This window comes from Tinamus guttatus, unplaced genomic scaffold, assembly GCF_059628265.1.
Source record: "Tinamus guttatus ecotype Peru unplaced genomic scaffold, ASM5962826v1 Tinamus_guttatus_pri_ptg000209l, whole genome shotgun sequence".
Classification (NCBI taxonomy): domain Eukaryota; kingdom Metazoa; phylum Chordata; class Aves; order Tinamiformes; family Tinamidae; genus Tinamus; species Tinamus guttatus.
The window spans coordinates 634,231-647,968 of record NW_028288743.1 but is presented as its reverse complement, the minus strand read 5'-3'; the positions used below and the strand labels follow the sequence as shown (position 1 = coordinate 647,968).

Below are 13,738 nucleotides of genomic sequence, written 5' to 3'. Positions count from 1 at the left end.
TTGGGGGGTGTAAAATGGTTCTATATGTCTAAATGGTTCTATATCCCCTAAATGGGATTTTTTGAGGAGAATAAGGGTTTCAGGGGACAAAAATGTGTTTTGGGGGACAGAAAAGGGGTCCATAGGCATCTATATGGCCCTATATAGGGGTTCTTGTGAGGTTAATGTGTTTTGGGAGGAAAAACGTGGGGGTTTGGGGTGGGAAAAGCTATCCCTATGGGTCCTTTTGGCCCTATATAGGATTTTCTGGGAGGAATATGGTGTTCTGGGGGGGAAAATGTGTTTTTTGGGGGCAGAAAAGCCCAAGATGAGCGTAGACTAAGCAGAGTTAAGCAGATGGTGGTTTTGCCCTCTGCTGTTTTTTATGGTGCTGTGCCAATTGAACTTCCTTTTTTTTTGGGGGGGGGGGAGGGTGTCCCTATCCTGCTGGGCCCTACTTGTAGTTGCTTCTTATTCCCTAGTTTTTGCCTCAAGGGGGGTAGTTAACTGGATTACAGTTCACATTCTCTGCTTGATTCCCAAGAGCCAGAAAGCAGGGTAGTGGAAGCTACCATCTGCTTTTCTCCTGTCCTGTGGATTTCTTTCATCCCTAATGAACTCAGACCAAAACACAGACCAGTGTGCTCAAGAGCTCTCATAATACTTCAAAGCAGTCCTTGAGCTAGTGGGGAGAGAATTGTGGAGCTTACAGATAGACATTAAATAGATCAAGTAATGAGCCCATGAAAAGCTGAGGTTTAACAAAATCTGACAACTGTTTTATTAATGACAATCTTGTAAACATGAGAAAAAAAAAACTGAATGCTCTTGTTTCACTGTGAACAGTGCAAGACCCAACTCTTGCCATTTTCATTGGAGCAAACGCTGACAGAACCTTCTCCAGGCCTGGCCGAGGTGTACGGATAGTTAGGCCAAAACACGTATTCTTTCCAGGAATACAGTTAGTTGACAAAGTCATGGCATGTTGGCAGATGTTCATAATCAGCTCCTCAGCACCCCTAGATGAAATTTCTGCCCCCCTTCCACTTTCCTTTCAAATGAATGGAGATGAATGAATGAACAGATGTTGAATTACTTTATAATTATATTCAAACCATTTTTTGATAAACTTTGGAGAGAGAGAATAATCCTTGAAACTTCAACTGTATGAATTGTATCATTATGCAACCACTACAAATATTTATTCACCAGGCACTGGGAGAAATATCATAGCTTTAACACTAGAAACCAGTCTTGCACACCAAATCATGTGGGTATCGTTCAGTGCATCAGGAAGTTCTGGCAGCAGTTTCAGTGTCAGTGAAACTGAAAAGTTTTGAAAATTGTTACAGAGGAACACTGTGTATGCCTTGTTTTCCTGGTTGATGTAAGGAAATAGTACCAAACTTTGGCAGTTGTTCCAAGCAGAATGGCACGTGCTCACTTTGTGTCTGTGTATCACATTTTGGTAATCTTCACATTTCATACTTTTTCATTAATATTATATCTGTTAGGGTGCTCAGTGCTCTTTGATGCTACTACTTTAATTATTTTTGGGCACCATGCCGTAAGACAGCAAACTTAACCAATAAGTGTCATGTGTGTTCAGTCTGCTCTGTGGACCAGACACTCCCCCGTGTCTTTCCCTCTCCTTGGGCCCCTCTCTTCCCTGAGACACAAGAGTTTTGAAATTAGGCTAATCAATAACCCTACCAGGGCCCCAGGTAAAGTGCAAGGAAGAGTCACACACTTTACATCAAAAGCAATGGATGATGAGGCTTAGTGAGGAGGGCAAGTCAAAAGCTGAGGTGGGCCAAAGACTGGGCCTCTTGCAGTAAGCAGTTAGTCAAACTGTGAATGCAAATGAAAAGTTCCTGAAGGAAATTAAAAGTATTCCTTCAGCACACACAAATAATAAGAAAGTAAAAATGGCCTTACTGCTGATACGAAGAAAGTTTTAGTGGTCTGGATAGAAAGAAAATCAAACCAGGCACGACATTCCCTTCAGCCAATGCCTATCCCAGTGCAAGGCCTTAACTCTTCAATTCTATGAAGTTTGAGAGGGATGAGGAAGTCACAGAAGAAAACTTTGAAGCCACGAGGTTTAAGGAAAGAAGCTAGAACATAGAAGTGCAAGGTGAACCATCAAGTGCTGATGTAGAAGCTGCAGCAAGTTATGCAGAAGATCTAGCTAGGGTAATTGGTGAATTTGGCTATGCTAAAGAACAGGTTTTCAGTGTAGATGGAAGAGCCTTATGCTGAAAGAAGATGCCACTAGGTGTTTTGCAGCTAGAGAGGAGAAGTCAGTGTCTGGCTTCAAAGGACAGGCTGGTTCTTGTTAGGGAGTAATGCAGCTGGTGACCTTAAGTTAAAGCCAACGTTTATTTACCATTCTGAAAATCCTAGAGCCCTTAAGAATTATGCTAAATCTACTCTGTCAGTGCTCTGTAGATGGAACAACAATTCCCCCTTCTTGTTTTTGAGCGAGTCAGGATTCTTGATGGTTCACCCAAAATATGTCTTTGATTGCCTTGTCCACTGTCTGTCTCAGACACTTAATCAGGCAGGGAACGACAACCAAAATGCACAAGAAAATTGGCAGAATCATCAAACTCGTTTTGATCAGTGATTGTAGCCAACCCGCAATTATGACCTATTGAGTAGGCTATACAGATTCAGGTCTGTCCAGTTGCCTAAAGGAATACATAACATCGGTGCGTTGAGTGGGTCTGCTGTCCCACAAAGCCAACAACTCTTGATTTGGTTATAATTAACAATCTGCCTAAAAAGCATAACATATCCATTAGCACTAAAAGCAGCATTAACTCCTATAATAGCGTTAAAAGCAATACTACCTCCTAAAAGCTACAATATACAGCTAATAACAGTAACACTTCTTCCTCCCATGTTGTTCCTCTGCAGGCTCACACTTTCCACAGCTAGGGTACCAGTTGCTTGCCTGCTACGCCTGATGTATGCGAGTTTGTTTCCAGCCAAGGTCTCACCCATTTCGTTGGCACCCATCTGGATCCAGTATCTGTACCAACACAAGCATACCCTTTTCCCCAGGTTATCAAGTCCAAAGGTCCCGTCCATTTTCCTGTGTTCCAGTCTCTCAGCATCACCTTACACGGACCTGACTTTACTTCTGTCAGGACTTCATTTAGCCCAGACCCGTATTTGACCATCGGAGGGACTAGGCTGTCCTGGGGTAATCTCAAAAAATTTAAAACATATATTTGCTTTTGCCAATCTCTCTGTAGGCATAATTCCCAATTCTCCCCTTTTTTGTTTTTTGTAACTGGCGTTTCAGCATTTGGTTCTTCATTCTTACTTCCTGTGCTGAAGCATTTCCCTAGTCTCCTTCCAAGGATACAAGTCAGAGTACGGCTCCCAGTCCTCCACTGGTGGGGGGGAATGCCAGAGTTACTCCCGGCTTTCCCGTTTTCAAATTCTGCACTTTCTTGGTGTGCTTATTCAGACCTCTCTGCTGATGTATATTACACAATAAAGATCTAAAGACCACAGACACAAACAGCACTATCCAGTGGCAGGACCTCAGGTAGCTGTGCACTCCACTAGAGAGTCCCACTGTTTCAATTGCCAAAGTCCATCCTCGTCGCCAATTAGGTGTGAATGGGCCTGGGATTTGGCGATAATCACCCAAAACAAGGTGGCTACCTGAGCCTCTACTCAGGTGAAAGCACATTAAAGAAGCAAATATGAATAATTACTCTTGAGGTAATACTTGTCGGCAGGATACTGAGACTGAGCATTCTCTCGAGTTGGCAGGTTAGAGGGTTGCTGACAGGCTCCCAACGCGGCGAGCGTCCCCGCAGAGAGAGCGTAGGCCTCAGCTTTTAGGAGTCTCGCCCCCTCCTCTCTCCACACTGTCTGTTTAAGCCCAGTGCATCCTGCCACGAAGGGCCAGTACGTGCCAGCAGGCAGACCGGGGGCAGACAAACTCCACCTTCAGTCACATAACATTCCCTCCTGGCTGCGCAGGTGCGCATACCAGTAAGTGGTCCCAGCCGTCAGTCTGAGGGTCCTGCCTTCCTCATCTTCCTCCCTCTCGGGTGTTTGACCTTCAAATTAATTTAGAGGATGTTTGCAGTTAAGTTGGCTACAAGCCCGGCTGAGCAGCCACCTTCAACTGCTTTCGGAGGAGGTCGGCTGTGAACCTGGCTGAGCCTCCAAGCTCCTTATCACTCAGTCTGGGCAGGCAAACATCTTCTTCTCAGGATCTGGATTCTATTTCGCACAATAGTTTTATGACTCTACGGACCATACAAATTTCCAGCTTTCAACCATGCCTCGTGTCAGCATCAATATACGAAGGATACAACACATAATACAGACGAACATGGCAAATAGAAGTAATAGCCCTAATAACGGTTTCTGTCCTCACTTAAAGCATTACAATTCTCCAACCCCCACTTTAAAAGACAGATCAAATCCCCCTGGCACCTCCCCCCTGGCTGTTGTCAAGCCCTCAGCAACATCAGTCTCCTTGATCTCATTTGCCTTTTCTTCCCCCGCCCCCTTTTCTAATTTTTCAAGGCGATCCAGCAAGTCCTGGACCCAGCTGGGCCGTTCCTCAGGTTCGCTGGGAGGGTCCGGAAGCGGGGGCACAGACAGTGCAGGTGCCGCAGGCACAGGTGGGGGGTTTTGGCAATGGATCTCCAAACACCAGCGGTTTTCGGTGGCGATGGATCTCCAAACACCAGCATTTTCGGTGGCGTGGCGGTCCCGGTCCTGAAGTGCTGGCAGAGGCTTTTACAGGTACACTGCTCGCAGGTTCAGGAGACTCACGATCCGTCGGTGGCCCTGTGATGTCCTTTGGGCAATGGGGGGACTCAGAACTCCCTCGCTTTCGCTGGCTTGTTGGATGGTAATCCTGGGCCCATGAACACTTCCTGAGAGGAGGTAGCCGCTTTCGTTGGCCCACTCTCTGAACTCGGTGACGTGATAGCCACAAGCACCACCGTTGCAGCAGCGCATTTGGCCTTCATTTCTTTTAATACCTGTCGTACCAACTGCCACCCAGTGGCTAGTTTGACAGCATCTTTGACCCCTTACTTCTTCCCACAACTCTGACGCGATTCGGTCCCACGTGGGCATCTCAAAAGCCACATTTACTGAAGGGATCAAATCCCGCTCATGGGGCCCATGTCAATAGTTTCTCGAGTAAGGCCTTATCATATTTCAGTCCTCTAGTGGAAAGGATATGTTGGAGGAGCTTAACCACTACTTCTTCCTCAGAACTTAGCGTGGACCCCATCTCCTCCCCAGCCGCTCACCTGTCCTGGGTGAGATTCCAAACTTGTTTTTACGCCAGCGATTTTCCAGGCGCTGGGGCAGCGCCTGTTTTGGCTGGATCCTCTCGCACCCTCGGATACCGCCGCTGGTAAGCGCTTCTGGAAGCCTTCTGCGCAAGGGTCCCTGTTCGGGCACCACTTGTCAACGCGGGAGTATCGGACACCATGGACACAATCAATGTGATCAAGCAGTGCCAGTTTATTTAGGGTTCCAATCGCACTTATATGCAAGACTTCCCCGTACACTCGAGCGCTTCTTTACAAAGAGTCTTAAAACCAGAAGTGTTCTGCTTTGATTCTCATGTAAGCGTGCCAAAGAGCAAGACAATTACAATGTAGCCGATGAATTCTTAATCTCAGAAAGTGGTAAATTAAGGAAAAAACACGGCCTCGTTACTGGTTGTCCTTTTGTGATTAAGTATCAGTTGTCTGCTCTGTTTGACATTCTGTAGCCCTATTTATTTGATTAATTAATCGCCGTCCTAATTAATTTGATTATTTTGTTGCAGGGGGTGAGGGGAGGATGCCGATGCAGCACTCCCAGCTGCTGGCAAGAGCGGGGGGCGCTGAAGAGGTGCCGCCCCCGGACCCCCCTCGCCTCCGGTGCGCCTCCGCGCCCCTCTGCCCTCCGTGGACGGCGCGGGATGGGGCTGTGCGCCCCGCGTTGCGCGAACCGCGGGGATCAGCCCTTGCGGGAGGGGGAGCATGAGCGACCCTTCCTCCGGCGGGAGGAAGCGAAAGGAGAACGCGAAGGGCGGCCGGGGGCTGCGGAAGGGCCGCGGGATGAGCGCCCAGGGGCATTTCGGGCTGCTTTGACTCGCTCCGCGCCCCAGCGGGCACATCTTTAAGGAGCAGCTTCGGCACCAGGCGACGGCCGCGGGCTGCGCTCCCGCCGTCCCGGGCAACGGCGGGGCCGGCCGCCTCCGCGGGCACTTTCTGCGCTGTCCCCGTCCTGCCCCGCGTCCCCCCGGACAGCCCCTCCGCAGCTGCCCGCGCCCTGGGGATGCCCTCCGCGCCGGGAGCCGCGCGCCGCTCCGCGCGGGCGCAGGCAGCGCTGCCGCGGGGCAGGCGCTGCGCCCGCGCCCTGCCGCGCTCCCTCCGCGAGACGGGGGGAGGCGCCGCCGGGCGAGCCCCCGTTCCTCCCCCCTCCGCGCCCTGCGCAGCGGGCGGACGGCGGCAGCGCGGCCGCGCACGGCTCGCTGCGGGGCTGGCGACCGCCCGCGGGGCTGCCCTGGGCCCTGGCCCGGGCCGAGGGGCAGCCTCGCCCCTGGGACTGACAGCGCCGGCCGCGGAAGCCTCGCAGAAAGAGAGGGAGAAGTTGGCGTGCGCTGCCTCCCTCTCTCCCCCCCGCCTCCCTCTCTCCCCCCCGCCTCCCTCTCTCCGTGCACATCCTCCGCCGCGGCGCATCCGCCCGCCCTCCGGGTCGCGCTCCCCCCGGCGCGGGGCCGGCGCTGCGCGGGATCCGGCTCGGAGGGCGCCCCGCTCCTTTGCCTCGGAGGGGTTTTGTCGCTAGCAGCGCTCCGAGGGGAGGCACCGTCGCCGAGGCACCCTGCCTCACCCTGCGGGGGAAGGGATCTGGGTGGGGGCAAGCCAGGAAGGGAGGATCTCAGCAGCTCTCCTAAAATCTATCAGCAGGCTGCGAGGAGGGAGAGTTTAGCACTTGGCAGGCGACGCTGGCCTTGCTTTCCCCGCATGTGATGTCGCTGGACTGAGAGCCGCTTCGCCGTGGAAGTTGAGGGAACGGAGACGGACCTCGCTACCCCAAAAAACCCCCAAAGCCCCCAGCCGGTCGAGCGCCTTCAAGCCCGGCGGCTCTTCCGCGCTGCTCCGCTGGATGCGAGGCGCTCGGCAGACAAGGCGACCCGCCGTCTGCTAGGGCTGCTCTCGGCAGCGCCCGGACGTCTCCCCCCAGGCCAGAGGAGCGGCGCGCAGCCCGCAGAGTTGCCTCGGCAGCTCCGGGCTATGGCGAGGCTGCGGAGAAGCAAACTAGCCGCTGGATTTCTATTACTTTTCCAGTGCCTGAGCGAGCGCTGCCAGCTCGCCGGCGGGGAGACGGCGCGGGAGAGCCGCGGTAAGCGACGCCGGTACCTGCCGGGCCCGGGCGGGGGGCGCTGGGGGGGCGGCTCGGCGAGACGAGGGTTTAGGGTCTCTCCCTGCCCTATCCACCCCCGGGGCAGGGTCTCATCCCGCCGCGCTAGAGCTGCCTGCGGGGGTTGCCCTCCCCTCCGTCTGGCTCCTCCGGGCAGAGAGCTCCGCAACTTTATTTATTTTAACCATCGCCTGGGACTTTCCTCCGTTCAAGTTGGCGCTGTCGCTGTAAATCCACTTCGTCCGGACCGGCAGGAGACTGAGCCGTCCCCTTCCCGGCCCCTAAGTGGGGTCCCCCGGGGCCGCTCCGGGGACACTCGCTAGAGTTCCCGCCAGCGGCGGGTGGCGAGGAGGGAATGTGCCGGGCCGGGGGCGAAGGAAAGTTTTCCTGCAGCGAGGGGCTCGGAGAGCACCGCGCGCCCCGCAGGAGCGACGACCCACGGCGCCAGGAGGGAGCTTACAGGGCCGGGGGAGCCGCTCCTTAAGAACAAAAGGTTTATTACCGTGACTGAGTTGGCTCGTGATGTTATTAGGGTCCTCTAATTAGTTCTTCCTAGAGACACCTGTTAATGGCATACAGCACCTGTAGTGCTTGCTCTCCAGTGACTAATTCTCCCAGCGTGGGGCTCCCCTTTGATGGCTACAGCCCGGGGTACTCTGCATTCCTGTGCTGTGGAGGGGAAACCTGCCAAAGGGAGGCTTGGAGTGCTTGCGGAGAGCTATTTAATGAACAAATGAATAAAATCACGGCTTTTGTATGGCAGGGGATTTTGAAGCAGCAGCTTCAAGCTTATATGTATTTTAAAGCAACGCCTTTATATTCAAAACAGCAGTACATTTATTATTAGCTGAAACACTGGGTCTCCTAGCCTCTCTGCTGCAGAAGAGCTGCACCTTCCTCCGTTCCTAAAAGGTTTGATACAAACGGAAGGAGTTGTATGGTCACGGAGTAACTGACCCGAACGGGAGAGACTTAGGAGGTTTTTGAAATGTGCACTGAGATAATGTGCCAGACAGAGCAGGGATTTTCCCAGGCAGGGGCCTACCGCTGAGCTGGGGAATTGCTAAAGGACGAGGTAGCTCAGCAGGTTGCTGGGGGCTCACATGTCGGTTGAGACCAAAGAGAAAAACTAGGAGGAGAGTTTTTGTGTGCTGCTGCTAAATGCATGCTGCTCGTCTTGGCGTTTTATGCAGCAAATGCTGGTATTTACTAATGTTAATTGTCAGGAAAATTATGAAATGTGGTGGTGAGATTACAAAAAGAAAATAATCAAGTTGTGTAGTAATGGATTGAGATCACAAAGTTTATTTAGCAACCAGCTATTGTATCTGGAACAGAAAATGTCAGTGTTGACTAAATGAAACATAATTCATCAGTAGGCAAATAATCACTGCACGTTACTGGTTTAGGCAATTGAGATGTAATAGTCATTAATGTCTGCACCAAGAGGAGCTGAATAGGTTTGCCAACAGCTTGCTTATCCAAAAACCATTTATGAATATCTTGATATTTCATGCCATGTTAAGTAAAGCACAAGGGGGTTATAGTAGCACAAATATTATTTTATTTTTAATACATTCTGAAGAATATATAGATTGTTTTGTGCAACTAGTAAGATGGAAAATCTGGTGCCAGCTTTGACAGCTAGATGTTAATCACCCTAAAGTCTTCTCCTTTCCCCCTTGGATAAACAGTCTATATTATAACAGCAATAATTAATGCCATTAACATAATCAAAGTCATATTTAACATATATTTTCATCATTACTGTTCTTTTATAATGCTTGTGTTTGAAAAAACTACAGTGAGGGACTGCTTCTAGTCAGCAAAAGGGCACAATCATTGAACAAACCCAGGAATACTCTCTATAATAAAAATATTCTGAAAACTTTTTTTTATAAATTTTAACATCTGCTTGTTCAAAACAAACCATTTGAAAAGGAGCAATGGCATTCAACTTCAGGCTTTGTAAGCCAAAATAAAGAAGGGCAGTTTCAAAGTTTCACTGTGCTCAGCTTGTGCTGTATCCATTCACACTGGCTCACACAAAACATTTAAAGAATTAAAGTAGAAAAGAAATCTTTGAAATAGCTGCAGGTTCTTCAAGAGGGATCGTTTATGGGTTTGGGAGATTTCTTTTTTTCATTTACCTGGATGACATATATTTTTTAATAACAATAAAATAACAATATTATGAAATGCAAAATTTTAAATGTGCTGGTGTAGCCAGAGCCAGGGGAGGATTTCTGAGAACGTTACCAAATGTCATGATTTCAAAAGAAACTGGACCCGTTTCATGGTTTTTATTTTTTTGTCCTGCGCTTCAGAATTATTGTGCTGGGTAAAAGTAAGTCAGATCAAGTCAAGTTGATACCTAGACATGTTGTAACTTGACTGGCAGCGTCTTGATATTTAGGATCCAGGTTTTTGTAAGAAAAAGTGGGAATCTGCAAGTGGGAACCTGCAGGGAGCTGCCAGGGACAGGGCTGTCCCCGCTAGAGGGCACAACTGCTGGGCCAACCAGCGCGGAATTTGCAGCTCTTTCTCAAAAGTCGTTCTCACCACCTGCCTTACATCTTCTCTGCATATAGTATTCTGTCAAGGCTTCATTTGGATGACAAAAGTGTTATAAATCAGGGATGACGTTTCTTAAATTCAGGTTTGATGTGTATTTACAGTAATCAAGCTGAATATGACATGAATTCAGTGAACTGAAGCAAATGTGCTTATGAAACCCTGCGCAGCAAGTAAGGCCCTCAGTGGTTTAAGTGAGCGCTCCCTACTTATTGAAGTATTCTCAGAGGAAGGTTTGATTTTATTTTGTATTTTATTCCATTCTTTTTAATATATATTTTTTTGCAAACACTATCAGTCAGAATTAGGAGACTGTTACTGCAGTTTCTCTTCTGTCAAAGCATATTCCAGAATCGTAGTATACTTTATATTCACTGAACTGTCTCTAACCATTACTGTTCAGAGATAGGTAGAATTATTTTTATGAGATAAACTACTATTAAAGTGTGTTTTATAGCATTCACATGTATATTTTTTTTTCATTGCCTGGGTTCTTTCGCTCATTGCGACCTTCGATTGAATTATTGCTTATCTACCTTACACTGTCAAAATAAGTAGAAGGTACACATCAGAAGATCCAGGATAAAAGTTAAAAGACTTCTTAATTTTGCACTCTTCTGTTGTTGCCATTTCCTCTGAAAGGGTGGCTTGAAATACTGCTAGTAAATTCAAACTATGCAAAGGTTGATTTAGGTATTAAATTAGGTTTTGTAGAAACTCATTTCCACAAATTAATCATAAGATCAATACCTACAGTTCAGTGCAGGCTTAAAAATCCCGTGGGGAAAGCAAGGGTTGGGTCCAGCTATAAATGTTTCTCTGTGGAGTTTACACCCTCGCACAAGCACCCAGCAAACACTTGACTTGGGAATCAGCTTTTTGCCTGATACTTAGCATGGAGACGATGACAAATAACAGGGAAACCAGCTCTCTGCACTGTAAACAAATGTGGAAAATGAGGAAGAAAAAGAAGGACTGTCATACCTTAACAAGTTCTTTCATGGTGTGCCGTGCCGCAGAGCCCCGCAAGCCGCCTTTCCTTGGAGGTGCGTTAGGGATGGCTAGCATGAGGGAAGCGGGTTCAGTCTCAATCCTTCTGGCTTTTTCCACTAAGCAAATCAAGAGTTATTTAAAAAACACAGGCTCATCATTTGATTCTGTTCTTGATAAAAGGCCCAGTGGGTTCATCAGCGTCTCTGAAGCACTAAACAGCTCTGCTGGTTGTAACTTTGAAGACATGGGTGAGCAGAAAGCTCTGTAGCAGCTTCAAAACCACTCGGTGCTGAGCTGGAGAGCCCTGGTGTAACTGGGGTGAAAGTGTTTTGAATTCCCCGTGTGGTCCACGCTTCCTGACGTGCCTGAATAATGTAACAGTTTAGGGGGCAGGTGTAGGCTCTGACCTACACAGAAGCAAGTGAACAAAAGATAATTTGACATTTCGTATCCAGTAAAAGGGAGTGCACTAAGCTTGCCAGCAGCATGAAACTATATCCAACTGCTAGCAGGTTTGCTGGGGGGTGGGCTGGGAGTGTTAATGTGGTGCAGTTGGCAAATGGTATATTTACCGGACTGGAGAATTGCACAATCCCAGCAGGAACTTAATGAACGCCGGAGATTGCTTTCCATGGAGAGGTATGTGGAGAACCCATGCTAAGTGCACGTGGGTTTGTTTTTATTTGTGGCTTTTGACAAACGAGCATAAAACTTTGCAGAACTTGCCTGGAGGTAACATTTGTGAATGCCAAGTGCTGCGTTTCATCCTGAAACACTTCCTGCCTTCCTCCTCTTTTTCCTTCTGCAAGTAATAAACATAACTTCAATTAGCACCCTTTGCTGTCAACATTGAGCAATCGGTTGTGCTTAGTGTCCTTGTAAATGCTGCTCTTGGAAGGAGCATAACATTACGTCTCCCTTGACCAGAAGTCAGTGTGTAGGAGGGTTTCCGCTTGCATTTGGCCCAACCTTTTACTGTTCTGAAATGCGCCAACTGAGCCGCCTCCTAGGACGTGTCCAAGGCTCAGGCTTGATGCTTGATTTAAGCATACAGTTTCAAAAGTTGCAGGTGCCACAGCAGGATGTATCAATAGAAACATACAGATAAATGTCTACATGAAGATATATAAGGACATACAGAATAATGTATCTGCTCTTTTCTCCGGTGGAAAGATCCCAAATGGAATAATCTCTCCAGTTTTAGGTGTTAAGAAGTCTTTGGCACAATTAGAGTGCCCTAGGAAAAAAATAGGAAGATTATGTTGGAGAGGATGAAACTAAGAGGTGACAGTAGCAACATTTAAGTACATAAAAGGTTTCTGCAAAGAAGAAGGGAATAACTTGCTCTGCACAGTAAGAAATTATTTAAATTGCAACTATACAAACTTCTAAATGTTAAGGCTAGGGGACTAATTGTCTTTGAGGACTTTGTCACTGAAATGGTCTGGATAAACATATGTCTGAAATGTCATTCTGTCCGGAATGGCAGCTGTTTCTGCCTTGAAGCAAATGGCCGGACAAAATGACCTTTCAAGGTCTCCCCCAGCCATCTTTGAATAATTTGGTGTGAGGAGCTTTAAGTGACCCAGAATTCACCTTGAACTCAGTGTCCAGCAAAATACAAGGAAGAAAGCAAATGCTCTCTGAGCTTGAGAGCTCTGTCCCTCGTTTGTCAATGATATGTGTGATTTTAATATGGTTTTAATACGTACTTTCTGTGGCTGCAGACAAGCTAAAGACATTTAAAAGTGTTGCTTTATTTACTGTTCCTGTGTTGTGACATAAGGCTTTTAAAAACAGTCTTAACCGGCCTTTACCTTTTACCTTTTAAGGTAAAAGTCCTTTTACCTTCTAATATTGGCACTACCTAGGTTCCATTATAGATAGGTTTTGTTCCTTTAAGACATTCTTGTAGTGACTTTTTTGGACTGTAAATATGCATCCCTTAACCCATGCCTCCTTAATGAACAAAAAAACCTTGACTTTTGAAGGCAAAATCCCCAAATGAAATATATAAACCTTTCCATTTAACCTATCTTTGATAATGTTTCAAATAGATGTTGTTTCACAGTTGATGCTAGGAGCCCTGGTCCTTTTATTTACAGATGTAATTGAGCTGTGTCAAAGGGCTGCTTATATTTCTGTGCTGCGATAGCACTTACAGCTCTTACTTCAGCTTCCCTTTGCTGTAGTTATTAGGGCAGACTCTGTCAAAAGTTAGGTGTGTGCAGCCCAGCTGATGTTTGAACAGGGGATGGTGCAGTAGTTGTAATGACCAGTTTCTAGTTGTGTTTATTTTTTTCTTATATTCAAACATTACAGTTTTTTTTCTTTCTTTGTTTTCTTTGATCATAGTGTGGATCCTGCAAATATTGAATAGGCAATATTGAATCTGTGTGAATAGATGGGATATTTGTGTGAATAGATGGGCTTTCCTCTTCCCATGAGTTTTTGCTAGACTGAGTGTAAAAGGCAGGTATCATTCATATTACTTCAGCAATCTCTGAGAGGGGTGTGTTAAAGGGGAATTCATCACTAAGCAGGTTCTGCTCTTGAGGAGTCACCCAAATAACTAGAAATCCAATGAAAAATGCTATCTTAGCCTCTGCACAAAATTTGGAGCCTGTATTCAAGTTATTTTTGGAGATCAGCATGACTTTTACTAATGTAGTTTCTCTGTGACATCCCCTAGCTGGATGCTTCAGTTTTCGTGGGTGGGCAAATGCAACTCTCCTTTTGCATTTGCAAGCAACCCTGCATGTTTCTCAAAATCCAGTCTCAGCCA

General features: G+C 47.5%; 1 protein-coding gene across 1 annotated transcript in view; it reads left to right on the top strand.

The window, feature by feature from the left end:
* The first annotated feature begins 7,145 nt into the window (after nt 1-7,145).
* Nucleotides 7,146-13,738, top strand: part of PLXDC2 (plexin domain containing 2) — a 239,149-nt gene continuing 232,556 nt past the window's right edge. Inside the window, exon 1 of the mRNA XM_088524326.1 lies at nt 7,146-7,368. Coding sequence (XP_088380452.1) covers nt 7,260-7,368 — 109 coding nt within the window. The 5' untranslated portion in view covers nt 7,146-7,259. The remainder of the gene's footprint in view (nt 7,369-13,738) is intronic.